Consider the following 27,871-nt stretch of genomic DNA (forward strand, 5'->3'; position numbering starts at 1 on the left):
AACCCGCGCGAATCGACGATGGCATCGGCCGAACAAATGCGCCTTACTAGCAAGCCTGTCAACACACGTCTTTTATTTAATGGATAAGTGCATATAAGGTCAAAAATACACAAACACAACGTACTCACAGTCGTTTATACCACGGATCACTCTATAAACCTTACACCATGGATTATGTAGTTTTTTTTTGAGGCAGTTTAGGTTAGATTGTAAATATCTGGCTAAACTACAACACAGTGCACGACTATAGAAACGATAAGGAAGCGTATCAGTGCAGATATGGCTTATAAAACAGCAGCCAACGCATCCAGGTGGGAAAAGCAGAGCCAAGCGCTTGGCGGAAAGTAATACTAACAGCCGGACGGCCCTTGGCTTCCTCGGTCGAGGCCATTAACAAAAAATTCCAAAAGTCCGGGACCAAACGTGCGGGGAGATATGAAATAGAAGAAAGTTGCGTGCGACGCGACGGGCGCGGCCTCCTCGTCTCCCTTCCTCCATGGCGCCCGTTGGCTCCATCGACTGTACATACAAGCGGGCGCCAAACTCCGGAAGCGTCGTCCGGGTCGAGACGTCCTGGTCCCCGCTCGCCATTTCAAAGCGCCGCTCAGGGCCGGTCGCCGTAGTCGCTCTCATCTGGGGATCCGGACACACGCGCCGCCAGTCAACAAGATGGACGTACGCGCATACGCTACTGGATTAGGACCTACGCAGCACATGGCCACCAAAGTATGTTTCTGTGGCGAGAACTCTTCACACTCACTTACCCTAACCCTAACCCTAACCCTCGCTCGCAGTGACGAGAAATCAAGTCACGATCGGAAAACGGTCCGTGAATACCGGCAACGCTATCCCCTCAAACATTAACAAACGGAAAAACACAATTTACAAAAGGAAAAAGCAATCTCAATCAACTTTCGAAAAACCTAACTTTTTACAGGGCTTACATCAAGCTGTAATTTGATGCCCAACAATATATCAAATCAATAAATAACGATAAATGTAAATTGATGTGAAAAATGAACACAAGAGCACGGATATCTTCTACATTTTAGCCTGAAGAGAGAGCTATAAAACACTGTGCTGATTTTTTTTTTCAAAATCACATGAACTATTAATGCAATTTGGAAAAAAAGGAAAATAAATGGTCTGTTTACAGCATGTTAGAATCATTGGATATGGGTTGTCCCATATTCCTTTCTCCAGCGTTTGTATTAGCATGTCTGGATAGTCGTTTGTGAATCAAGTGTGAGGAGACAAAAGACACGTGTCCTGCAGCTGTGATATGATGAAAGAAGACAGCAGTGATCGCATGGACTGATAGCGTTTGAACTTTGCAACAGTATCTCCCCTAACGTTTCAGGGCAGCGAGTGCTTTTGTAATTAGGGTCAAACTTCACAAACAAAAGAGGGGCGGACAGGATCTGTATTGGGAGCGGTAGGAGATCTGCGAGGATACCCGTTGCTCTCCTCGCGAGTACAAAGGGTTCATGCCCGTTGTCTTCCTTCCTGTTTGTATTTGATGAAGTGCTCTCGGTTGCCTCGACCTGACGCAGCAATTTAAAAAGCGTGTCACTTTGACAACCAGACGGATACTGCGGGACCTGGCGGCACGACAAATCCAAAGCCCGTTTACCGGGGACATACCCCGGGGCCCTGGCATGGCACGGCCCCATTATTTGAGAAGGCCCGCCCCGCGATAAGAGAGCTGAATCAAAAACGGCAGCGCAAGCGCCGGTGGACGCAAAGCGGCTCGCTTCTGGCCAATACCCGGCGAAGGACGATTGACCGGAGCTAGGAAATGTCCCGTACGCGGCCAAAACGCTAACCGGCTCGTCCAGGAGGGCTTCGGCAGCCTCCGCTGCCGTCGCAGGCCCCGGGGGGTCCCGTCTCGCCCGGCTGCCCGGGACCTCCGGGAATCCCCGCCGGCCCCGGCTTTCCGTCGTCTCCCTTGGGCCCCGAGCTTCCTGTCCTGGACTCGCCCGGGGGACCTGCGGATGCACACGGAGACACGCCGCCGTCAGTAGTCGCACTGGGAAAACGGCGGCGACGGAAAAAAAAATATGCGCGACCCGCTAAAATGCCACCGTAATTCCCCAAATAAGACCCCCCCCCCCCCCACCCCCGCAAATGAAAGCCAAGAGTATGGCTGCGTCCTTTCGACGGTAACTTAATGAATGTTCTTTTTTTTTTTTTTTCTTCATTCAACACCATTGGAGGAAGATTGATCAGTCATCCGCACAAGCCCGGTCCTGACGGGCAGATGTGCCTTTTTCGATCGGCCGTGACCTTCCTCAAAACGATTCCAGTAACGGGGCGGGCTACAGGAGGGGGACGTCACTCGGCCGTTAGCATCAAGTGCGTGTTGCAGCTAAAGGAAGCTAGCGTTGGATGGGCTCGTTACGGCATTAGTTTCAAGAAAGGAAGCGGGCGGACCGAACCGACGTCCGGGTCCACCCTCGTTCACCAGAGCGAATGCGACTAAAACCGAGAGGGTGGCGTCAAAGTCGGGATGTCTCCAGCCGCTTCCCATCAACGCGGACCGCTCAACACTTGAGATTTCGATCGCGGAGCGAAAGCGTACCCAAGTAAGATGGAGCAAAACCAAGCACGAATGAACAAAATGTTGAAGAATAACGGAAAGCGGTTCCAAAACGCCACGATTTCAGGCGCGGCCCGTTGATCCACGGACCGGCGCTCGGGCACCTCCGGCTTAGAGAACACGGAAAGGTATTCCAATGGACCGGTTTATTCATCGCGGGATTTTGGCGTATGCCGTACACGCAATCATAAAGTTTGCGAAACGCAGACGCTGCTCAGCTTGGGCTTTTTGCGGTCAAATGACGTGGAAGCGCCTCGCGAGGAAAAGGAAAAGCCGCAGTTTGGAGCGCGTTCAACTTTAGAGCGGACCGCTCACAATGGAACGGGGGAAGCTCGGAACGCCCAACAAATGTACGGCTTCAAGATATGAACGGGAGAAAATAGGAAGGCTTTGCAAAAGACGAGAGTCCTTCCCTTTCGCTCCGGTTTGTCGGCGCCTCTTCTACGCGGTCGCGTAGAAATGAGCGCTAAGCTTTGGCTTGACCCCTTGCCGGAAAAGATACCTGCGTGGCCTCTGACGCCCGGGGGCCCCTGCACATTAGCCCCGGCTTCACCTTTGCCGCCCGCTAAGCCCGACCTTCCTGCGGCGGAGGCAAAGCATCAGGAAACTAGCGTACGTCCGCCGCGCAAGATGGAAAGCCTCGGCGGCGGCACCTTGTTCTCCGGGATAGCCGGGCCTGCCGGGTCGCCCCCGGGGGCCCGCCGTCCCCTGGTCGCCCCTGGCTCCCGGCGGACCCCTGGGACCCGGTATTCCCGGCTCCCCCGGAGGCCCGGCGGGCTCCTCGGCGGCGGCCGTCCTCCGACGCGCGTCGTCCAAAAAGGTGTCCAACTTCCTCACCTCCTCTAATAAATAAACACAATGCCTTTCAAGTCACCGCTTGAGTTACGAGTAACCCATGAACGCAGAGCAAGTTTGTATTCTTTCGCTGATCGGCTCATGGCCAGGAAATACAAGAGAAGTTGTTTCATCCCCTTATTAAAGACATTTTTCTGAAGTCAATTCAACCTCAGCAATACTTTGTTTCACTAGGAATGCGCGTGACGGATTCAATTCAGACAAATGTTAACGAAAGCATCATCTATAATCGTAGGGCAGGCGGTTATAAATGAGAACCGACATCCACCGTTTCAGTCATGCAAAACATGGTAACGCCATCAAGTGGACATGATCGCTAATTGCACTCTGGTCCCCTGTATTAAACGTGACGGTGTATTATAGCCTCGGGTCGAACCCCTCAGCTGGCATTGTTTTCAGGTTACACTTATATTTCTGTGTTGTGTTTCAGTTGCAGTTGAAGCAGTAGAGCAAGGGAGTCAAACATATTTTTACACGGGCCACATTCTAGTTTTTGGAAATTCTGAAACCAGAGGCTGCTAAAAAACTCTTCAAAAGGGCTATTGGTACCAAAAAAATGTGTACATGTTGACGATAACTTGCAAAGTTGGCTATTTCAAACAAAAACTTGAAGTCATGATTGGCATTTGTCAGGCCATATAAAATGATGTGGTGGGCTGAATTTGGCCCCCGAGCCCTGAGTTTGACACCTGTGTAGTAGAGTATTTGTTTCAAACTGTTCATACTGTGAACAAGTTGTTCACAAGCCTCAGTGACAAGCTGGTAGATGATGGCCAAGGACTGAGGTTCCCCCTGTAAAACGTGAAAAACACCTATTGTAATATTTATTGAATGACCATCAATAATGCAACACAAATTTTGAGCAAAATCATAAAAAAGGACGCCTAAATATTTGGTATTGGCAGATGTATTTGTAGACCCAATCCTTTTTTTATATTCACTATGCTCAGGCCAAAACATGTCTCATACTTTCAAAAAGTGCTGTATTTTCAACATTATAAGGCCCGTTTTTTTTTTTTTTAAACATCCAGGGCGCACCACATTATAAGACGCACAGAATAGAAGCTACAGTAGCGGCTGGGCTTTGGTGCTGCATCCACAAGATGGAGCTGCGCTAAAGGGAATCTCGACAAAACAATCACATAAATCAGTCAAACTTTATTAGCGAATTTTCCGCATGATGAGGCGCATCAGATTATACGGCACATCTCCAATGAATGGCCTACATTGAAAGTGTTTCCATTTAAAGGGCACACCATATTATAAAGGCACACAGAATAGAAGCTACAGTGGTGGCTGGGATTCTGTTATGCAGCCACTAGATGGACATTTGCTAAAGGGAACGGCAACAGAGCAATCAGATGGGTCAGTCAAATTTGATTGCCGTATTTATTGCTCTATAAGGCGCAACGGATTATTAAGTGCATAGAATAGAAGCGACAGTAGCTGGGGTTGAGGTATGCATCCACTAGACGGAGCTGGACTAAAGGGAATCGCAACAAAACAATCAGATAAGTCAGGCAAACTTTATCAGCGTATTTTCCACTCTGTACGGCTCATTGGATTATAGGGCGCATAGAATAGAAGCTACTGTAGTGGCTGGGCTTGCGATATGCATCCACTAGATGGATGGGAAATCAAGAAGAAGGCTGTTGAAACCCACCTTGTCTCCTTGTTCCCCTTTACTCCCGGGAAGACCCTGCAAGTCCAAATACGGTAACGCATCAAACGTTCAAAAAAAGCAAGGTCACGCTTGCAGCTTTGACCGGTTTTGCTACCGTAGCCCCGTTGGGTCCAGTGTAGCCTCTCTCCCCCGTGGGTCCCGGGTGTCCCGGCATGCCCTGGAAACCCTGCGCAAAACACGGCTCCGTTCAATCCGACGGGAGAAAGCGACGCGGAGGGGAAAGTTATCATATTCAGGGCTCGGTTAGGATTGTTTTTCCTCACAATATTCAGAGTTTAATCTTACTGCGGCGAAAACAAACGTGGATTTTACCCTTGGTCCAGTGGGGCCGGGGGGACCCATGTTGCCTTCGGCGCCCCGGATGCCCTGCCGCACAACAACGTGAGGACAAGCGCCAGTGCAAACAAGTTAAGACTTTTTCCAGCGTGCGGTCGTCTCACCGTGGGGCCCGGTGGGCCCGCTTCCCCTTTGGGGCCTGGAGGGCCTTGTACACCCTACAGTACACACCGCAAGGCTCACGTGAGAACTTGGGACGCCGACACCTGCGTCGGCGGTCGCGCCACGTCACCTGAAGTCCCATTCTTCCGGGATCCCCCTTCTCTCCTCTTTCCCCAGGCGGACCCTAAGAGGACAAATGCGATCCGAGGCAGGAGTTAAGGATTCAGCCATCCTTAACTCCTGGCCGTCCGGGGATTTTTCACTAGCCCGGCCTTACTATCACCCAATTTGGGCCACCCGGTGCTTCGGGGGTGTCAAAACACAACTTTCCGTTGCGCCCCGTTCGCTATTTGCCGTTGAAAGGATTCGTGCCAAAATTGGGGGAAATGCATGATGAAACATCGGGTTTTCGACGCCTCCGAAATTGACACTATCTGCAATTTTTGAATGGCAGAATATTCCGCCCTGCCATTCCAAATTCAGCACCCTCCTACCTACATATCAAAACTGTAAACGGACTTTCACACGTATAGCGCTTTTCTGCCTTGGGTACTCAAAGCACTTTACACTAACTAGTCATTTACATATTGATGATGTAGAATCAGGAACGACCAGAGGTTCAGTGCCTTGCTCAAGGACACGTCGACATGGTCTTGGTGGTCAGGGTATCGATCCCACAGCCTCTCAGCTGGGAGACGCCCACTCTACCGCCGAGCCGAGCCGAGCCGAGCCGAGCCGAGCCGAGCCGAGCCGCCCCCGTATCCACTGTCTCGTCTCCGGACTTGTCTCTGACTGAAGTCTTAAGATAAAAGTGTCTGACTTGATCTCCCAAAACTCCAGCGTGTGCTGTCCCTCTCACGTATTCATTTCGGACCCCGGCCATCTTGGTCACTCTCAAGGAGAAGCTCCGCCACCCGCAGCTCTCAACGGCACCGTCTCCGGGCCAAGGCCAAACAACATTGCTGGCCATTGCTCCGGACTGCTGATACTCCGTCTTGCCGCGGCTGACCTTCACTCCTCTCTTTTCCGGGGCCAACCTCCACCGCTCCAGCTTCTCCTCCACCTGTTGTCTAATCTCACTACAGATCACAATGCCGTCTGCAAACATCATAGTCCGCGGAGATTCTTGTCTGCCAGTCTGCCCATCGCCGTGGCAAACAAGAAGGGGCGCAGAGCCGACCCCTGATGCAGGCCCACCTCCGCCTTGAAAATAGCAGAATCTGACTCCAAAATGAAGAGCGCATCCCACACACGGTCGTTTTCGCTGTCTGACTGGTCATCATGCCTTTAAAGCGTTGCCCTCTGCTCGGCGCGACAGGGCTCATAAAAGCGACGAACAGACTCAGAGACGGCATTCAACCATTCTCTTCTATTCGCGGTGTTTGTCGAAACTACTCTGGTAGTATCGTTAGTCGCGTTTACGTGAAACACGAGACGATGGTATAACCGAATCAACGGTTTTCCCTCTGCGCGAGGTCGGCAAGAAAGGCTACTCACCACTTTCCCTTGGCCATTCATTCCCTGAGGTCCCGTGCCGCCCACCGCGCCAAGACTGCCCTCAAGTCCGGCCTTTCCTGGAGGACCCATCTCACCCTGCAGTGCAAACACTGCATTTTATTGTTTGAAGGCATGATTCACAGACCAAATCGAGTCAGGTATATCAACTCCTTCACGGTAGGTCTGAGCAAATGCCGTAGGTCTATTTCATTGGCGCGTGTTATATTAGCGATGGCAAAATGAATGGCTCATGCCGCACATTTGGAATTTTCTTTCTGCCTCTAGATGGGATATTTGCTTGAAATAGGCTATGGAAGTACGCCTCCGTCGCACCACCCTTTGCTTTTAAAGGAAGAGCACCGAGCGGAGAAGCGCTTACCTTGTGTCCTTGTTCACCCTTTTCACCTTTAAGTCCACGGGGACCAGGTTTGCCCTGGAAGCGGAGAAAGAGCGCAACGGCTCGTTCCCCGGATTCTCAACATTCGTTTGAACTTCCGACCGAAACGTACCGTCGGACCGAGGGAGCCGGCGGCTCCCGGGACGTCGGAGGAGCACGTACACGAGTGAGCCGGAGGAGGACAACCGTCTTCGTCTCTCTGCGGCCAACAAGCGAAGCGCCGGGCGCTTGAAACCGCAGCTAAACTCGGCAAGGGGCGTTACGTCGGCGCGAACCGGGACGGCTGACCGACCGCTCCGGGCAGGTCGCAGCAGGTGTCCTCCGCGGCCCACGTGGTGTTACACACGATCTCGAAGGACAGCAACTGGAACTGGAGACCCGACGCGAGAGATAAGCGTCCCGCGCCTGCGTCCGTATTTCAAAAAATGTCAGCGGGAAGCTCAAGTACCGCAGCGGAGCCGCTTTTGGGTCCTCTGGCCCCGGTCAATTTGCCCAGCATTTCAAAGCCGTCCGTGGGCAGGTTGCCCAGGGGGCGGGCCGGCCTCTCGCCCACGTGCTGGCAGTCCACCGACAAGGAGACGGCCACCTGGCTGACGGACAGGTGTACCTGCCCGTCGCAAGGCCACAAGTCACTCGCGATGCCTTTTCAATGCCTTCTCGCTAAAGAAGGGTCCGACGAGAGACGCTGTCCTTTCACGGGAATCGCAAAATTACATTTTGTTTTAAATGAACGACAACGGCCGGCGAATCATCCTCGATTGAGAAGAAACAAAGCGTTTGGTGCGACACTTATGCAAAACAGCATTTCATCCGATTCATCGACGGAACAGCACCGACATATTCGCGGAAAAGGCATTCGCTCACCTTGTGAAAACTACCGTAGAAAAGCCTACGGACTTGCGGCTGGTCGAAGGTCAACTCTTGAACTTCCCCTCGGTAATCCAAACTGAAGTACACCAGTTGCTTGGCGGAGGCTGGGCGCAAAGGGCAAATGGCACTCGTACGGAAGGTTTCTCCAAAGACCATGTCAGTGAAAGAAAACATTTGCCCGCTCCCTCTCGTGCGTCCGAGCAAAAAACTCCGTTTCTACTCGGACAAATACGGTACTTCGTTCGAAGCTCCCGGGCCTCGTTGCTCATGATCGGACTGGTTTTTTTGGCCTTCAAAATACAAAGCTCGCGCCGAAACCTTTCGCGCGGCGGTAGATGACGACCCGCCGGGCAAAAAGCAAACAAAAAGCAACTTACGGTCCAGCACCACTCCCATCTGGGGTCGGAAGTCGCGGTCCGTGAGCTGCCAGAGGGCGAAGGGCTCCCCGGCCGTTTCCCGCAGCAGGCGGAAGGCCGCGCCCACGCTGTGCTCGGGAGACAGGCCCGCGGGGTGGATCCGCCTGCCGGCCGTCCAAAGCCCGCCGTTAACGCCGCGGCGGAGAAGCCCGACCGACCGACCGACCGAGGCGAGCCGCCTCGAACGGACGCCGGACAAGCGGGCCCGAAGCAACCTCTCCCGTATTTTGTTTCGAGGTGGAATAGATTGTATTGAAGGGGAAAAAGCAAACAAAAACTACGGAGCCGTCATTTTGATAGCGCCGGACCGACGGGAATGTCACCCGGGAAGAAGAGAAAGGACGCGCGTCTCACTTGGTGCTTTGCGTCAGTTGGATGTCCGCGTACAAGGTGTAGGCGGGAAGCGCGCTGAAGACCAAAGGCGCGGCGGCCACGCCCTCCAGCGCCGAGTGGCCTCTCGGAGTCAGGCCGAACGCCTCCATCATGTCCGAGCCTGGACACACACGCGGACCTTCTCTTAGGCCTTGCGCGCTAGGGCGGGACCGGCGAGCGACTTGCGCGACTTCCGACCTGCGACGCTCGATATTCGAAACGTCGCGCGTTATAAGCGCTCGGGCCACGCGGGCGCCGCGCGGGTGAAACTTCAGCATCTTCCGACGCTTTCTTTGATGCGGAGATGAAAATATCGGAGCGCGCGAGAACATGGGCGGCGCGGCTTACCTCGAACGATCTTGTTTCTGATGGCCACTTCGGGACAAACTAGGGAATAAAAGAGGGCGACATCTTGGCGTAAATTGATGGATGCCGTGCAGACATCCGAAAAAGAAGAAAATATGCTCACCTCGCTTCTGAACCGGGTACAAGCGAGGCTCGGCGGGAATTTTGGCCGGGGCCCGAGCTGCCGTGCGAAAGAAGGAGCCGAAAAACATTGACCGAAGTCGGCTCTCCGGCGGACTAGATCTGGCCCGGCGCCGGGCGGGGGTCACGTCCCGCATAATGACAGATCCACCGACAATCGCATTCGGGGGGGTCTCGCGGGACGGCCTTTTTCATCGCGGACAGCGGGAGGCGCCGCATTCGGCCGCTCTCTGAAACCAAGGCTAAAGCGGGGCTTCTCGGGGTGGCCGTCCGCGGCCTAACTGCGGGGGCTCCGCTAAATTCATACGTAGATATATTTGGGTTCGTTTCCACAGGTTCGGACTTACGATTCAATGTTTTTCGTTTCAAACGTCAACGTATTCAAGACTCTTCCATAAAGCAATTCAAAGCGTTGAATATCATTTGAAAGATGTCGCGGTTTTGAAATTGGACAGCTTGCAGCTTGTTTCTGACTCAATCATTGGCCGCGACCTGTTGGGGGGGCGCAGTTTGTTATGAGGGAGCGTGCTATTTGACATTTTTTTTTTTTTTTTTTTTGCATGTTGGCTGTTAGAGGCAGAAATATCTGGCGGCCGGCCTCGACTCTAAAAAGCAACACAATGATTGCTGTCAAATTGAATATGTCGGTAAAAACAAACGTTTGGCTTCAATGATTCTTTCCTTTCATTTGCTTTCCTAAAAGGGTTCCCTGACTCCCAAACGTTTGAGAGTGGAGAAAGCCTTGGAAAACATTCAAATGTTCTCCTTTAGTGCCGCGATGCTTTGGGGCAGCGGGCGGGCGGTCGCTGAAATCACTCGGATCGTTACTAATAAAGGTTTGCGTCGCTTTCATTGGATTTCATGGGGCGGCGCGGCTGGGCGGCGGCGCGGCGGAGCGCTCGTCTCCCGGCGGCGGAGCGCTCGCCTACCGGCCGCGAGGCCGAGGGTTCCGTCCCCCGGCCGTCGCGACCGCGTCCAAGCGTCCTCGAGCGATCGCTCCCGATGCCGCACGCGTCACCGGTAGCTGAATGGCTCGTTGGCGTAAAGCGCCACCCGAGGTAGAAAAGCGCTAGAGAAGTCCATTTACGTGAAATAGTGAAAGTTTAAAAAAAAAAAAAAAAAAGGCTCAGTGCGGCAGACCGACCGACGGAGAACCGAGCCGGTCAGCCGCCATCACCTCAGACCTGTCGGATGCAGAACGGAGACGGCGGCGCCCTCCGCCGATCCCAGGACGGCGCGCACGCTGATGCGGTACAGCGTCTCCGCTCGTAAGCCGGCGAAGCAGCGACCGTCGGCGGACCCGTCCACCCTTTCTTCCACCGACGCTTTGTCTGGAAACACCCAGAGCCGGGAAACATCAGCTTCATCGCGCCGGCGGCGTCCCGGAAAAATAGGATCCCGGCCGGAATGACCTTTGACAGACTGGATGACCACGCGGTAAGCGTCAACAGCCGCCGGCGGTCTCCAAGACACGCACACGCCGGAGTGGTCCGAGCGCAGCACGCTCACGCTGCTTACTCGGAGAGCGCCTGCCGGGAAAATCGGACGAAAAAGGAGGAATCCCATCAAACGCCGTTCAAACGCGTCCATCAAATTGAAAGGAAGTGCCTCCGGCTCCTTTCGGCCCGAGCGTTTGGAGACCGCTCCCAAATACGGCGCCGCCTCTGCTCGGGAAATTCATTGCTTCCCCGAGTCATTTCCTAATGTGAATCTCTCATACGTAGATCGGCTTTTGACATGGAAATAGCCGGATCCGTTCCAAAATCGCCCCCGAAAGGCTCCTCCACTCTTGATACAGTATGAGCACGGATAAAAGATTGAAATGCATCAAACACGTATCGGAAGTACCCTACGTCGGAGCATAATAATCCAAATATGCATCTCCAGTAAAGAAGAGTTGAAAAACACTCCGGAAGGCTCCTTTTCAATTCATCGTAATACGTCTCATACTAGATGGCGACAACGCCGCCTTTCCTAGCTCCAATTTTCCAGAGACAGTATTTGTCGGCCGAGGCGTTCGGTAAGCTGCGCTTTTGGCGGCGAGGGCCGTTCCTAAGTAGAGCTGGCACGCCATTCGGTTTTGAAAAGCGTTCATTTCGACAGTGTTGGCCATTTGGAAGAAGGGAATGTTTTCCATCCAGATATCCGAAAAAGCCAACAATTGACAGCGAATGTCTAAAAGGTGAAAATAAAAAGGGGCCAGGGTCCCTCCTACCGCGTGCGGAACCCACCGGTTTTGCCCTGCGCCGAGCCGCTTCCCCCTTCCCCGTCGCGGTACTCGGCGGTGACCAGGATGCCGTATCGCGTGTCCGGTTGTAACGAGTCCAGCACCACGTGCTTTTCGCCACCCGGGACCGACACCTGGACACCGGGGGGGGGGGCGGCGCTCGGCTCCGGTGAGCGAGTTAGGGCGGCGCCGAGGCCGGGCGGCGCTTACGGCGCGATCCCGATCCTCCTCTCCGGTCAGCGGCCTGTAGTGGACGCGATACCGCCAGACGCGGCCGTCGGGGGGGACCCAGCTCACCCTCATGCTGACCGCCGTCTCCTCGGAGACCGACACGCCGGACGGGCCGCCGCCAGACACTGCGGGGAACAAAGGGAAAGCCGGCGAGCCCGACGCTATTTATAGAGCGAGCGGCGGAACAGTTCCAGACCCGTGAAACCGATACGTCCGAAACTCGCCTCCTCAGATTGAGCCGGTGCTTGGCAAAAAAGAAAATGGCTCCCCAAATAAGGCAGAAATGCACTCCAAACTACTCTCAAACTACTAAAAGGACTGCACAAAACGAGCCCAAAAACTTTGACTTCATTTGAGGTGCATTTCCTCAAATCACGTCAACGACCGGCAACGCAACGGCTCCTCAAATGAAGCAAATGAAGAAAAAAAAATAAAATAAAGCGCTCCTCAAAGGAAGTCGACGAGAAACGTCCTTTCGAGCCTCGTTACTTTTGAAGGCGTTCGGCGCGGCCACTCACGCGTGCTATAGCGAATAGCCACAGCTTCGCTTTGAGCGCCGTCCCCGTAGAGCGCCGAGAGGGAGATCTGGTATTCTTCGCGGTCCTCCAGCCCTTCCAGGACCAGCCCTCGGCTCTCTCCGCTCACGCTCAGCTTGGCGAGGCAGCAAAGACGTACGGCGTGGGACGGACGGGCCCGGCCCGGCCCGGCCCGGCCCGCGTTCCGAGGGCCCGGTCCCTACCTGTCCCAAGCGGCCCCCGCCTAAAGGGATCCACTTGACGAGGTAGGAGACGACGTCGGCGGCGGCGGGCTCCCAACGGACGCCGGTCCGGCCGCCCGAGAAATTGCTCACCCTCAGGTCCGAGGGCGGGGGCACCTTCACTGCCGGGAGAAGCGCTGTCGCTTTACTCCGGGTGACCGGCGGCGGCCCGGGCGGGGGACTCACGCGTGCTGACGTTAGCGGCGACGGCCGCGGAAAGGCCTTGCGGGTAGCGGGACCGGACCGACACCAGGTATGTGGAAAGGGAGGACAGGCCCCGCGCCAGCGCCCAGCTCTGTCCCGTAACCTCCATCTGGAAAGAAAAACCAGCGGCCGTCGTCAGCTGCCCGCGGGCTTCTCGGACCCGTCCGGGAGAGCGGCCTTCCTTGGGCAAGTTTGACTGAATGCTTTTTACGGCCGTGAAAGGAAGGCTACTTTTTTTTCTTCCCAAATTTAAAGCGCCAGGCCGCTTTTTGCGCACTTCTGCTTACGCGATCTACCGTCTCTGATGGAGCTGTGGATGAAATATGCGCGAAGATGCAATTGGGTGAAAAATGACCGGACGCGCAGGGCTTAACAAAGGGGAGACGCGCTAATGGGCTACATGGAAATGATCTGCACACGACCAGCTAGAGGAGAAAGGGCGCAAGCCGGCCTGGTTGCCAGTCAACCGTAGAACGCAATAGACAAAGAATCACTGACATGCGCGTTGACGAATGAAGATGGATTAACGCAAGTCGACGCGTCTTCCAAACGTGGACGGAATCGTGGACAGAAATCTGCCGTATCGCTCCCGGGACAAGTTGGGTTTTTGTTCTGTTCTCGACTCGGCGGCCGGCCTCACCTGCTTGACCTCGCTGCCGCGGTTGGTGCTGTAAGTGACGGTGTGCCCGGGGACGTCGGCGGCTCCGGGCACCCAGCTTACCCTCAGCGTGCTGTGGGTCACCGCCGGAAAGCTCACGCTGACGGGCGCGGGCAGAGGAACTAGACGCGGCGGGAGGGCGGGAGGGAGGGAGGGAGGGAGCGCAAAGAGATTTAGGAATCCTGCCCAACGCGCCCGGCTTCAAGCGCAACGCGACCTGGAACTTTGTCGCAAAGATTTGAGCGGAAGCGTCAAAGGGCACGCAATACAGGGTAATGAGCGTCCCCCCCCAAAAAAAGAGAGAGACACAAGGGCGAGAAAGGGGAGCAGTCTTACATGTGCTCGCAACAGCTGTGACCGGATCGCTGGAATCTTCGTCGTAGAGAGCATAAAGAGTGAGCGAGTAGTCCGTCGCCGGACGCAAACCGGCCAGCTCCAACCAGGTCCGCTCGGCGCCGAACCTCACCTGGCCGCGTTCGAGAATTAGAGACGGCAAAAGCAAGCCTGGTCGGGCACCCGATTCGTTACTTTGACTTGAACACAGCTGACTTTATTTCCAGTCGCGCCCTCCCTTTGTCCCGCTTTCATGAACCGAAAGGCATACCGTTACACAATCCTGCCGACCGGAAGCTCAAAGTCAAAGTTGCAATTCGGGGTTGAGAGATTTTTCGCTTCGACGAGCTTTTTAAATAGGTTTTACGTCGAGAAACGACTCGCTGATAAGAGAACCCTGGAATGCCTCTTCACTAACAAGGTCACTCTTTTAGGTAACCAATGGGTGGCGGAACCAATTTGCATGTTTGATCTGATTGGCTGGTGGCCAGGAAACGCAAGATAGAAGGTTTTTCATTTCCTGATCAAAGGTGTTTTGAAGTCAATTCGACCCCGGCGATACCTTGGCTTTCCTGTAGCGTACGCCACGATGGAATTCAGACAAATTTCGATGAGTTTTGAAAGCCTTCATCTGGAAAGGTTGAGCAAATGCGAAGCCCGTAGCTGGCCAAACATGACGATCGGGGTTTACGCTTGAAATTTCAATTCGTTACAAAAGAAATCTGGGTCCTCCTCTTCCCTCGCGTCTATCTGCTTAACGACGGGGCGGGGCGCTCTTTCGAGACGCGCCGTGGGCTGCCGCCGCGACCGATGAGCGGAAGTCTTTCGAGACGCGCCGCGGGCTCCCGCCGCGACCGATGAGCGGAAGTCTACTCCTGCCCCACGACTTATCGCGGGGGATTCCCGTCCCCATTCGCGGCAAAAATAGAGGGATTACCGTATGGCCAACAATGACGATGTTTCCCCTTTTGAACGGCAGTAAACGAGCCTGACGTCGACTAAATTCGACACCTGCAGGGTCTGGCGCTCAACCTCCGGTTTGCAAGCATTTAGAGGAGAAGGCGGCGTGGCACATCGATGGGTTTACATACAGCGGGTAACTATACAACCTACGCCAGTATGTTGGAGGTTTTTTTTGTATGCCCTTCCTTCGATATCACGCGGGAAAAAAAGCTGGAGTCGGGTGGAAACGGCCCTCGGGTCAGGGTCGATCCCGTTTCTTACGGCCGACGACGTATGAAGGGAGCGAGGCGGGCTTCTCACCTCCTTGGCGTCGTCGGGCTCTCCGCGGTCGAGCGCCGAGTATAGGATCAGGTACTCGGTGGCCCCCGGCGCCGCGCCCCAGCTCGCTCGCAGCGCGCCGTAAGAGGAAGGCGTCACCTCCAGCTCGGACGGCGGCGACAGCGGGACTGAGGCGGGGAGGAGAAGGGAGGCCGAGGAAATCGATCCGGCCGGGGCGGGGCCGCGACGAGTCTCAAAAGTCTCACCTGTGGTGACGGTTCCCCGCAGCGGCGGGCCCACGCCGCCTCCATACACGGGGAAAACCGACACGTGGTACAGCGTCTGCGAGGAGAGGCCTCGGAGCAGCGCCGACGACTCCGAGCCGGGCAACGCCACCTGGGAGACACGGAGACCCGCTACAGTCTGGCAGTTCGTCCCAAGCGGGCGGACGTACAGTAGAAGGCGTTCGAAAGCCATCGTCCTTACCCCGTCGCCTTATTCGCCGCGAAAATAGCCCAGAAAGAAAATATGCCGACGCTTAAACGAGGGCGGCAAGCGACCGTGGTCGGCGTGTCTCAAACGAGGGTACTTGAAGGACCTCCAGAGGGTACTCAAGATTTGAAATAAAACAAACAAACGTGCAAAAATCCTTTTGAAAACGTATCCAATTATTAAATCCTTTTAAAAATGTATTGAACTACTCACGTATTTTCAGGAAAATACAGTCCATAAAACAAATCTGATCTTCTGTCATTATTTTAAAACGCCAAATTCTCCTTCCCCGCTTATCACGTGCCACCTCTCGTTACCTGTCGAGTTGCTGATTTATTTTTTCGCTACAATGATTCCAAAAGAAGACCCTTTAAGTTGAAACATTTTTCTGTGGACAAACATTTATTCATAATTATTTCTTCTTGGGAACGGGTTGGACAAATTATGTTGATTATTTTTTGTGGACAAATATTTATGAATTTCTTTTTGAGAACAGAGCTCTCCCATGATCGAAGAGAGGACGCTTTATGTTGATTCTTTTTTGTGGACCAAAAAAATGTAATGCATCATGCGCCGATAGCATGTTTTAAGTCTTTTTTTGAATTATTATCATTATTATTCATCTTTTATCGTGTTTTTATTTTTTCGTTTAAAAAAAAAAAACGAGGCTGCTTGAGAAAGCGGCAGAATTGCGCTTGCGCGGTCCTTCTCCCATCTCCTCGCCCACGAGCTTAAAAAGAACGCCTTTTGTCCTTTTTCGCGGCTGGTTTCTTCCAAACGTCCAGGGGGCGAAGCCGCCAGTCCTTGTGAAACGACGTCGTTGACCGCGGGAGGTTACAAAGCACGCTTTGTACAACGGGCAGCGCCACACTTTAGCTCAATGCCGCAAAGAAGCGGAGAAGGATCTGACCTCCCGAGGACTTTGACCCTCGGCGGCGCGGTAGACCACCCGGTATTGCTGAACCGGCTCGGCGGGGTTAGTCCAGTGTAGCGTGACCTCTCTGGAGCCCAGCCCGGAGAAGCGGAGGTCGGCGGGGCTCGGGAAGGAGGGGCCGGCGTCCGCTCCCCCTTCTGCAAGAGCGGACGAGGGAAAAGCAAAACGGGTGAACGGCCGCCCGCGTTTGCCCGCGTGGTTCCCCTTTGGCGCGGCGACGGCGGGCTACGGCGCGTGGACCGAAGCCGCGAGAGACGAGAGCGCCACGTTACGCTTTATGACCCCGCGCTCCCGTATTCTCCCGCACAGGACGCGGACCAGTCGGGCCAGCAGTTTGCCGAGCAGATGGAAGTCGCCGACGGTGTAGACGTTGGAATCGGCCGGCTCCGAAGCCACTCGCCTCAGCTCGTCTTCGTCGGCGTTCTTAACACCTGGACGCCCGGAAAAAAGCAAAGCCGTCAGACCGTGACGTGAACCCCCGGAGGAAATTTGGACGCCGCTCCAGCTTTTAGATCACTGTACGATATCGCTCCAAACGGTGCGAAGTGAGAATCCCGATTGAGATGAGAATCGTATTTATTAGTTGCTTTTTATTATTAACATTTCGTATTTACAGAAAAATTGGTGAAGGTTGAAGGTGAAATTCCCGGTTTTGAGACTTTTCAGGTTTTGCCACATCCACCTTTCAGCGGTGCGCGCGCGCGGTCTACCGATCGCCTACTTTCATACACCCGGATGAGCGCTTGCACCTTTCGGCCGCTCGGAAACCAGCTCCTTTTTGGAACCCTGTGAAAAATGCCGCCGGTAACTCCAAACTAATCTCCGCGGCTTTGGTGAAAAGGCATCACGGCCCAGCCGGGCTCCTAAAAAGCTCACCCACGGCGATGATCTCCACGCCGGCGTCCTTGAGCCGGCTCGCCGCCGCGACGGCGTCGTCCTGCGATTTTCCGTCCGTCAAGAGCAGCAGGAAGAAGGGCGCGTCCGACCTGGCGCCCGCTCGGGCCCTCATGTTCTCCTCCATGACGTGGAGCAGCGCTTGGCCTGCGGAGGAATTGGAGAGCATCTGACGGACGGGCAAGCGCGCGGCGTAGCGGCGCGGGCGGACTTCCCCTTACCCGTGAAAGTGTTTCCTCCCTTGTATCGGAAATTCCTGACCGCCTCTACCAATTGGCTTTTGCCGGTGAAGTTGTTCAGCTGCCACTCTGTTCGAGGATCTCCGCTGTATTGGCTGAGGCCTGGAAGAGGAAGGCGTCACGTCAAACGGAGCTGACTTTACAAGTGTCAAAGCGGCTCACGTGGACGATGCGCTACACGCCCGTGCTGTCGCGATGGGCGACAAACGGACCAAAAATTCAAGTGGGTACATTGTCATTTGCAATATATGTCTTTTAGAGGGACGGTCCGCTTTTTCAAGTCGCTATTTTTGTTTGACTATTTTTCACAGGACCTTTTCAAATAAATCACAGGGTTAAATACATGATTGTATTGAATTGATTGAGGAAAATGGAGAGGTGATGTTTTTGGCCTAATACGCGCAGCGAGCGGAAAGGAAGTCAAGCTCACCGATCTGGACGTGTTCGGGCCCGATGAGGAAGGCCGTCATCAGTCCTTCCAAGAAGTCCCTGACCCGCCCGAAGTTGGTGCGTCCGATACTCCAGGAGCCGTCCACCAAGAAGACGATGTCGGCCGCGGCGTCGGTCTTGCACTCCAGAGCTTTTCTGGGAAAGGCGCCTAGAAAAAGAAAGGCCTTTTACCGGCTTGAGACCTATTACCGGGAGAAAGCGCAACAGGAGAAACCATAGTCGTACTCGGTGAGACGGGCTCCGAATAGAAGGCCGAACCTTGGGCGCGATTTGCAGGCCGACGCGCGCGTAAAGGCACGTTTCCTTGAAGCGCGCCACGAGCGAGGACATGCGCGGCGCGGCTTGTAATGATCTTTTCCGGTGGCGTAAACACTGTCGTAAATGTCACGTAACGACATAAGTGGCGTTGGAGTGGCCACCTCAATAAAGAGATCATGTCAAATGCTTGGTGCTCGCTACGAGAGCTCTACAGCCTACAAAACCTCATATTGTCCCTTCTTTTTTTTTTGTAAGGCTGCGGTCCAGATTTGGGAACAAATAGTCCAAACGTAAGCGAAATGTTGCTTGTAACGCGCATCAAATAGCCAAGTGAGTTTTCTTCAAACTGCGACCGCGGGAAGACTGGGGGTTACCTGTAACCGGCTGCCTTGGAAGGCCCGTCACGCGGCGTCGGTCCTCTTCGCCCGCCGCCGTTCCCTCTCGGCCCGCCTCGGAGCGTTCCCGCTCTTTTTCTTTCTTGCCCTTCTCTTTGGCGGACATAATTTGGGGTTCGTCGATAAGCGGAGGGGAGCGGTCTATAGTCGGTGGTGCTAACGGAGCAATACAGTAAAGGCAATGAGGGTATTGTTGGCGATTGAGCTCTTCTGCAAAGTCCTCAACCTTCGCTCCCAAATATCGTCTTTGAATGGCTCAACTCCCGAAAAAGCTCGCGTTCTAAATTTGCTCAAGCGCATCGTCGGAGAAGCGCAAGGATTTACCTTCGTTCGCAGCGGCGAGAGTTGAGCTCGGGGGGTCCGGGTACGGCGCGGTCACGGTCGGCACGGCCGGCAGAGCCTCCGTGACCTGGTCCGGGTCTCCTGATCCGGAGCCTCCCGGCGGCGGCTTTCTCTTCTGGCCGCTCCGGACCGCCTCCTCCTCGCGCAGACCGTCCACTAGATCGGAGAGAGCTCGGTTTCGCGGCGGCGTTCGAACCGGAGCTCCGTTTTGTGAATGAGAACTTTCTTGGTTGAACTGTTCCTTGACTTCTCAAAGGAGAAGAGAAAGGGCCGCAAACGGCTCCGTGCCGGACGGGTTATCCCCAGCGACGTTCGCAGTAATCTGTTTGTTTTGCACCGCATCGTCGCCTTCATTGAGGAGCGGTTTTCCCGTTTTGCGGCGCGCCTCTTTATCCCAAGGACCCGAAGCAACGTTTACGTTTCAACATTGACACGCGCGTACGTACGGTTAGTCTTTCATTCCGCACGGCTACCAAAGATCGGACCGAGTTTGAACGCGCGCCAATTGTAGGTAGAGCTAACGGGAAGACCGCCTCCATCCCGCTTCAGGCTACCGCGTCAATGCGGTGGCGGCGCTCCGCGCCATTCCTCCTACTCTTCCTCCCCGTCCTTGGCCACGATCGTTCCGTGCGGAAAACGGAGCCCGCGAATAGCCCGGCTTCGCGGGAGTCAAAAGGCGGGGGCCGAGGACCTCCGTCATCCGTTCCGGCGCGACGGCTAACGTTCCGGGTTTCGGCGCCGAGGGGCCGGGCCCGCCTCCGCGCGCGGGAGCCGACGGAACGCGGGAGGTTTTACTAGGTCCCTTCAGTTGCCACTCTAAGGGCACTTATACACACACATTCACAGACTTCAAAACCGGCTGGGATGGCGCTCCGTTCCGCGCCGACCGCCTCGTACGACCCGATTCGCGCCATCCAAAAAAAAAGATTCGTTGCCCCGGTTTCTTCTTTTCTTCTTCGTCAAAACGTCACGCCTCGCTTACGGGTGAAGCGTCGCTTTGCCAGAAGTTTCTCGCTGGTCCCGTTAAGCACGAGAACTTGGAGGGCGTACTCCTGAGCCGAGTCCAATCCCGCCACGGTGGCCCGTCCCCTGGTGGTGGTCAACATGAGCTCCGGCTGTGGCACGTCTGGGGGCCAAAAAAAAAAAAGAAAAAAAGACTTGGTGTAGTCATACCACTAAAAGGGCGCACTGTGAGTCGGCCAAAAGTCCATGAAAAAAATGGTCAAATGTGTTATGGCTCCTCAAACGGTGAGGATTTATTCAATGGCTACTTTCTTTTACGGCGCTCATTAAAGAAAGTAGCCGTCGAAGTAGCCATTAAATGACGTCAAGTAAACGAACTGACTTTTGGAAAGCCCGATTGTGCCTTCGGGATCTGCTGTTGCGTGCTCATCCATATGGCGAGCCAACAACATCAAACCGCGGTTTGCCGATGTGTTTCTCCCTTTATTTCAAAGATGACGGTTTGTTATCGGGGCTGAAGGATTTGGACCAATAATTTCGTATCGGGGGCTGGCCGTTATTAACGCAAAGCTCAAATCCATAGTTTGCGCGGAAGCTTTGAAAGCCCAATTCCATGCATTTTAGCAGCCCGAAACGTCGGGATTTTCTCGACGCGGTAGCATCAAAGCGATTTGAGTCGCCGCCGCGAGAAGGCGCAAAAGCGTCCCCGCCGGCCGGTGATGTACCGCCCCGCAAAACGGCCAGGTACGGAAAAAAACAAACAAAAAAAGGCCGTTGGCGCTCTCACCTGAAATGGGTCTTACTCGGACCTTGTAGCCCTGAACGGGAGCGTGGGACTCTTTCCATTTCAGCTGCAATCTGTCTTGGGACAGGACCGTCAGCTTCAGACGACCTTGGCGAAGACACGGAGAGCGCCGGCGTTTAGTGCTCGCTCGGCCCCGACTTCAACATCCGATTCCACTTTTCCGGTTCTGGCAATAAAATATCGAGCGTTTTCTTTCCCATTGTTTCCATAACCACATCTATTTTCACGGGTGTCAAACCCACGGCTCGCGGGCCGGCTCTGTTCCGCAGTTGATTTTGTAAAGGATAAAAACCGGCCGAAAAAACTTGAAACGTTTTACGATGAATTAATTGCCACGTCCTGCTATTATGCCCGCTGGCTCGGCGTGACCTCGTCTTAATTTGCATATCCAGATCCACCGATCCGAAAGGGAGAGTCGCGCGGTCATCGTCGCGCAATGGCGATTTGGCGTGAGAATCCCTCGCGCTGGCAAGTTTTCAGTGGGTAAACTCCACATGATTTCCGGCGCTACGCGCTCCTCCACAAAGCATCAATTTCCAGCGGTACGCAGAAGCCTTTTCGAAAGCCGTCTCACTCCGTACCGTTTGACCCTTTAGCTCCTTTTCGAGAATTCACGGAACGAATTCGATCGCTCGGCCGGCCCTAGAGCGACGACAGAAATAAAGCGGCGGCTCCTTGAGGAACTTTGTCCGCCGCCGTTGCCATGAGACCTCCTTCCCAAAAACGCTCTTCGGTTTGCTCATTTGCATGATTTTCCAACGGGGGTTTTTTGCCAACAAGCAGCATCTTTCATGTTTCTGCCATCCCGGCCCCCGCCCGCCCCAGCCGCCCCGTTCTCGGTCAAAGCTCGTCCTGTCCTCCCGTCCCCTGAAGAAACAGGATGCAAAGGCGGGCCCGGAGTGTCAGAGGTTACCTCGGGGGACGGCGGAAGGCTAAAGGGCGGCGGAGACAAAGGGGACGGGGAAGGATGAACGCGAGCGAGCATCTCCTCTGCGCTTCTGTGGATACCATGTGACCCTGCTCCCTGAAAAGATCCAATCGCCCGCCTGAAGGCTTGAGATCCGGGCAAAAGCGGAGCGAGACGATCGCCGGGTCAGGCGGGTCAGTTAACGGGCATGCCCTTTCAAAACAGCTAGCCAAGACTTGCACATAGAATAGAAGCGACAGTGGTGGCTGCCGTTGCGTTATACATCCACGGGATGGCGCTGCGCTAAGGGGAAATTGCACCAAAACAATCAGATAAGCCCGTCCAACTTTATCAGGGTATTTCCCGCTCTATAAGGCGCATCGGATTATAGGGCGCACCTTCAGTGAATGGCCTTTTTGAGTAGGGTTTTCATATCTAGGGCGCAGCGCATTATAAGGCGCATAGAATAGAAGCTACAGTGGTGGCTGGGCTTGCGTCACGCATCCACTGGATGGAGCTGCGCTAAAGGGAACGGCAACAAAACAATCAGATGGGTCAGTCAAATTTTTCAATCAGAAACGCGAGATGAATCCTTTCGGCGGTTGGGATGGTAACGCAGATCGGCCGTATGGCGGACGATCCAAACCAATGTTAAATAGCTAATGCGTGTAAATCCTCGGGTAAAAACATCAAAATTGTATATACATATTCCAAATTGGTATCAAAATAGTATAGTAAGCGCTACGTATATATAATATATATGTATACGATGAAATAACAAATACGGAAAGGATTTATTGACCTTTGAGTGGCGTGACAGCTTGTTGTGGCCATATTCCTTAGTGAGGGTAGCCTAGCCCAGCCTAGCCTAGCTCAGCCGTCTTTTAGTTCTTGATCATTTCCGGCTTCGTTTTGGTATAAATCTTACCTCTCCCTCTCTTTAACACCACTAGCAATCTCGGGATCCATGGCTAACCCGTTCAAGTTTGAAAGAAGCAGTAAAACGCACAATAGGTACCTTATTTTAAGCACTCGGACCGGATCCGGTCTTCAGCGTGCGGCCATCGCGACTGTGACGCCGACCATTGGCGGGCCGGCGTTATAGAGACGCGCGAATAGACGTAGAAGCGGCGTAAAGAGGGGACAAGAAACGTGGCGACCCACGTCGCAAGGTGAAGAGAACCCAGGGGGGGACGTCGTTGATTGATATGTGGAAAGACTGATTAGAAGGCGCGCCGGGGGCTTTGGAGAAGATTGAAGGCTTTCAGCTGGACCTTACAGAGCGGAAAGTAGCCCGTACCCCGGCGCTTTCGCGCACCGTTGAATTGGAGCGCGCGGAGCGACGCCGGCGCGGCCGCACTACCTTGGCCGAGAGCTTTCGTCGACAGTAGCGCGAGCGCCAACAGGTGCCACGCGATCCGGCCGAACCACCGCGACGACAGCGAGGAGGAGGCGCCGGCTCGGCCAACCCGCGCCAGACCTGAAAACACACAAGCCGGTCGAACCTCGCTCGTATTACCGAGATACTGGAGCGTTTTCATCCTCGCCATCCGTTCGTCCGTCCTTGCAAAGACGCCAGTGTTTTTGGTTAGGAAACAGAAACTCGGGAGCGTCACGGACGTCGCTGTCTTCCCGCTCTACAAGTCGCGGGTTTGGCCCCCGGGGACTCTTCACGTCGTCGTCAAATGTGCATATATTTTGGACGTTCAAAATGTCCGGTGGAATCCTCCCTATCCATACATCTGTACGTTTACCGAGAGTTTTCATTTTGTCCGCGAGACAGAGAGAGAAAAACACAGCGGCGTTAAAAGCTACTCCGATCGGGCGGATGGGAATACGCGGATATCATTTGATGAGTTGCGTGGAATAAAAGCTCCCCTGCAAAACGCCGTTGTCGGATCCAAGCCCCCCGTCGACTACGAGCCCCGAGTCGTCCTTGAAAGGTTCGTGGGGGAATGCGTGATAAAACCTGGGCTGCGACAACGTTTCCAACTTGGAATTTGACATCTGCGGGGCGCGCCTCCCAAGCTCCCGTTTGCCAGCATTTGGAGGGACGGCATATGGGACGTTTTGACCACCCGTGCAATAGTTTCGCCTCCTGCTGTTTTTTTCTATGCTTTTCCTTTGCTATCAAACGTCCAAAAGATCTAAACGCCCGAGTCGGGCCCAAATTTCCCCCGGGGGTTCAAGTTGAAAGCGGCTAACGCGATGATCTTTTTCCCTAGGATTTGGGGCCCTAATAGTCCCCTTTGTTCCGCGGAAGAGCTTTTATGAGCGAGAGCAGGCGTTCCGTCGGAAGCGCGGGTAATGACGTCCACATCCAGGTAGTATCAAGACTCGCGCTGCCCTTTGAAAACTAGCCAGTCTCTAACTGTGAGAGTGCATATTTGCTCGCCGGAACGTACTGCTAAGCCTACCTACTGTAGAAGAAAGCGCATTGCTAAAATCCTGGCGACGGCTTTTTCAAAGCGCTGACAATTTTTGCAAGTCGGAGCGGTCGGAGCGACGGCAGCGAATCGCGGAAGCTCTTCCGAGCGGGTCGCTCGCCGGTAGAAGAGGAAGAGATTTCCGAAAGAAAAGCCATCGTTCATCTTCGGATCAAATAGTTGAATGTCTCACGCGAGCCCGTTATGCGGATACTCCGAATAAAACAATGATTTTTTTTTTCTTGTTGACATAAGTACGTTTGTCCTCTTGATCTGCGGCGCCTTTACTTACAAACGATGAAATGAGGTCACGAAAAGCGCGGCGACGACGTCGCCCGACGTCGCGGATCCTCCCACGGTCCGTGGCCTACCGCGACCGCGGCCGGCGGAGGTTGGGAAAGCGAAAGCGGCCGCATACGGTAGCCAGAGGGATGGTCATTGACCTCAAAGCGATTTTTTTCTGGCGCCGTACTTGCGGCTCGACAGTCACGAGTGCAAATGAACCACAATAATACGAGCGTAACACGAAAACAAAGCCGGCTAAGGGCGATATCGTGTTTATCATCCCACATCCGTCAAGGAAAAGGGGCGCGGCGGAATGACGGACATATGACGGACATCTGACGTAATGTGTATCTCGACGATTACAACGATGGATGTAAATTGCTATCCCGACAATTTTCCGTCAGTCTGTCGGTCCTTTTTCTTGTTTGCTTCCCTTTTCTTTTTTGCATCATTTTTTGGTTTGCTTTTTTTCTTGTTTGATTGTTTTTCATTCTTTGCATTGTTTTTCTGTGCTTCTTTTTTCTTATTTTTGTCTTTTGTCTTGTTAGCGTCATTTTTCTTGTTTGTATCTTTTTCCTGGTTTGCCTCTTTCTTATTTGCTTCTTTTTCTTGGTTACGTCTTGTTGGCTTTTTTCTTATTTCCTTCTTTTTTCTTGCTTACGTCTTTCTTGTTGGCTTTTTTCTTATGTCCTTTTTTCTTGGTTACGTCTTTCTTGGCTTTTTTCTTATTTCCTTCTTTTTTCTTGTTTACATCTTATTCTTGTTTTCTTTTTCTTGTTTGCATCTTTTTTCTTGTTTGCGTCTTTTTCCTTGTTTGCCTCCTTACTTGCATCTTTGTTTACATCTTGCTTTTTTTGTTTACTTTTCCTTGTTTGCTTCTTTTTTCCTGTTTGCATCTTTTTCTTGTTTGCTTGTTTTTTCTTGTGTGCTTCTCTCTTGTAAGGTGTTTTTTTTTTGCGATTACCTTTTTTCTTTACTTTTCTTTTTTTTTTTATATGCATTTTAGGGTCACGGTTTGGAAGGAATCATTTGAAAATCCAGTCAGAAATTCGGAGAAATGAGGGCTTGTATGAATCCTCCAATTACTGGTAATAAAATACAATAATATATGATTACTGGTAATTTGAGCATATGTGTTATTTCAGACGTGTTACAAAGTTGGCCTTTGGACATGAACGTAATTAAAAACACTTCCAGGTGATGAACATCATCGGCAAACGTTCCAAGAAAAAAGTGTTAAGCGTAATACTGATATCATATCATCATAGCGTAATACATGCACAAAAACAAACATGCATAACAAAACCTCACACCCCGCTTCGCGCGATATTTTATATAAATATATAAATATACTGGACTTCGGTGATTCGGGGCTATACGAATACATTTGATAAGATTTTTACTAGATAAGTTATATACAGGAAAGGGGAAAAAAAGCGATGTGTCATAATAAAAAAACCGGTATACAAATCTTAATTTTTTTCAGAATATCATGTTTTATAGATGATTAATAAATTGAAGTTTTTGAAACCTTTGGAGCTTTTAGCAAAAATCGCTTCAACAACAAAGATAACCTGTCAATTTTGCTTTGACGAATGATGACGTAAAAAATAAGAAAAATTCCGGATATATTCCGTTTTTCGGGGGGAGGCACAGGGTGAAGACGCGAAAATAGCTTTTGAAGTTCGGCTAACAAAGACTCGTCGCACCTGCTTTCGAATGCAGAACTTCAAAATACGTGTTAAAGTTGCGAAGAACAAAGTGGTCTACTATTTGACGAGCAGAAAGAAAAGAGCAGTAACGGACAGGGAACTTAGGAAGGTGTCTAGCGGCGGAGTGGCGGGGAGGAGCAAGGTGAGCGCTTACCTGTCCGACGGCGACGGCGATGGCGATGGCGACGGCGAGGCGAGGCGAGGGCGACGCACATTTCGAGCATATCGCGAGCGAGCCCAACTTCTAAGTCACTCGTAGCGGATCGCCAAGCCAAACGCTCCGTACAGGCGGCGTGCAAGTGCGCGTGTGGGGAAAGGCGATCGGAAAACTTTGCCGGGCCCGCCGAGCGAAGTCTCTTTCATGGGCGCGGCCCCGCAGACATCGCACGCACTTCGCGGCGCCGGCTGTTTGGCCGCAGAGATACGCCAGCGCGTCCGCCATGTTGGATGTGTCAAAACCGGAACCTGGAACCTTACCCAATTCAACACAATCCGGCCCGGGGCGGGCATATGAGACCTGTTAATTTGATTTATTTTTTCTCGTAATCCGGTCCACCGAACATGAAGAAACTGTCGATCGGGGAAAGGGGAATAATGTTAATATCCTGAAGGAACAAAGGCAGTCTCAACTTTGCACTTGGAGGGCCAAATACAGAAAAATGGAACACAAATCCCATGTATTTTGTTTCTATTTTAACTTCTTAAATGTCGTAATAAAAAAAACACTAGCAATGACGCAGTCTATGTTTAAATGTTTACATTTAAAAAAGAAAATGCTTTCTGTCAAAGGTGACAAGGTAAATTAGGATTTCTTTTTACACCTCTAACAGTGAGTGACTACCATCACTTCTATGTACTACTTGTACTGTAGCTATTGAAAAGCAATTGATAACTGCTTTCCCTGCGCAGCACATGCTGGGTCTGGTAATCTCAGGCACAAAATCGGCAATTTATCTCCGAGTACCCGTCGTTGCTCAGTCATAAGCCCTCAGAATCTATCGCCGGGTGTGTGAAGATTGTGGCGTACGTCCAATATGGCGACGGCAAAGGCACATCAGGCCGCTTGGAAAAGTCACCAGCTGCACTTCAAGTGATGTGATCCCCACACAGAAAGCAAACCATGCTTCCAGGTGCCAAGCAAAAAACGGTTTCATCATCATGTTTCCATGTATATTTGAAAGACACAATTGTACTTGTTTCCACAAAATGGGAGTCCAAAACGGCACATTAGGATCCAGCCGTGACTTGAAACGACAACGTGAATATATATCAAGATGAATTCTTTCACAGGAATGTATTAAAACGGTCATACCCGTGCACATTTTTTGGCTACTAAAGTTGACGGCGACCGAGCGGGGACTTTTTTCCGCATTCGAGTCATCTCAATATTAAGAGTTCAAGGCACATCAGGAGCCAACTTGCGCAGCAGGTAAAGCAAGGGTTTGGCCCTCAAAAAAAGACAACTGCAACCGGGGTTCTGTAGAAAGTCCATTTCAAATGACCCAGTCATGAGGTTCCGCTTCA

The 27,871-nt window shown here is 52.8% G+C and overlaps 1 protein-coding gene across 4 annotated transcripts; it reads right to left on the reverse strand.

Annotated features, from left to right (window-relative positions):
* Nucleotides 1–58: 58 nt before the first annotated feature.
* col20a1 (collagen type XX alpha 1 chain) lies at nt 59–26,750 on the reverse strand. Of its 4 annotated transcripts, XM_088439657.1 has the most exons (42): nt 26,502–26,747; nt 23,288–23,404; nt 21,000–21,104; nt 20,232–20,375; nt 19,232–19,405; nt 18,887–19,063; nt 18,235–18,402; nt 17,787–17,906; nt 17,548–17,712; nt 16,944–17,102; nt 16,648–16,808; nt 15,512–15,641; nt 15,288–15,433; nt 14,028–14,157; nt 13,674–13,813; nt 13,016–13,142; nt 12,812–12,951; nt 12,591–12,723; nt 12,052–12,197; nt 11,846–11,975; nt 11,027–11,143; nt 10,799–10,945; nt 9,598–9,654; nt 9,477–9,515; nt 9,111–9,249; nt 8,718–8,860; nt 8,335–8,444; nt 7,919–8,077; nt 7,763–7,840; nt 7,583–7,669; nt 7,453–7,506; nt 7,074–7,169; nt 5,707–5,760; nt 5,579–5,632; nt 5,451–5,504; nt 5,233–5,304; nt 5,118–5,153; nt 4,180–4,246; nt 3,253–3,441; nt 3,102–3,179; nt 1,827–1,988; nt 59–633 (listed from the first exon to the last, which is right to left on the reverse strand). In XM_088439657.1, the coding sequence occupies exons 1-42, from the start codon at nt 26,569–26,571 to the stop codon at nt 605–607; spliced, it is 4,803 nt and encodes a 1,600-aa protein (XP_088295783.1). In that variant the 5' UTR covers nt 26,572–26,747; the 3' UTR covers nt 59–604. The 4 variants fall into 4 exon arrangements, 3 of the variants coding, with proteins under 3 accessions (XP_088295783.1, XP_088295800.1, XP_088295792.1); XM_088439674.1 differs by lacking the exon at nt 23,288–23,404; XM_088439666.1 differs by lacking the exon at nt 9,598–9,654.
* Nucleotides 26,751–27,871: the final 1,121 nt, after the last annotated feature.

Source organism: Hippichthys cyanospilos, chromosome 2, assembly GCF_059441005.1.
Source record: "Hippichthys cyanospilos isolate Australia breed blue-spotted pipefish chromosome 2, RoL_Hcya_1.0, whole genome shotgun sequence".
Lineage (NCBI taxonomy): Eukaryota > Metazoa > Chordata > Actinopteri > Syngnathiformes > Syngnathidae > Hippichthys > Hippichthys cyanospilos.

Excerpts from the sequence above, each read along its gene's own strand:
- col20a1 (XM_088439657.1), bottom strand. The coding sequence starts at position 26,571 with ATGCTCGAAATGTGCGTCGCCCTCGCCTCGCCTCGCCGTCGCCATCGC. Across the intron at positions 21,105-23,287 it reads GACGAAAGCTCTCGGCCAAG|GTCGTCTGAAGCTGACGGTC; the intron begins GTAGTGCGGCCG and ends GTCTTCGCCAAG. Across the intron at positions 13,814-14,027 it reads CACAGCTGTTGCGAGCACAT|TTCCTCTGCCCGCGCCCGTC; the intron begins GTAAGACTGCTC and ends CGCCGCGTCTAG.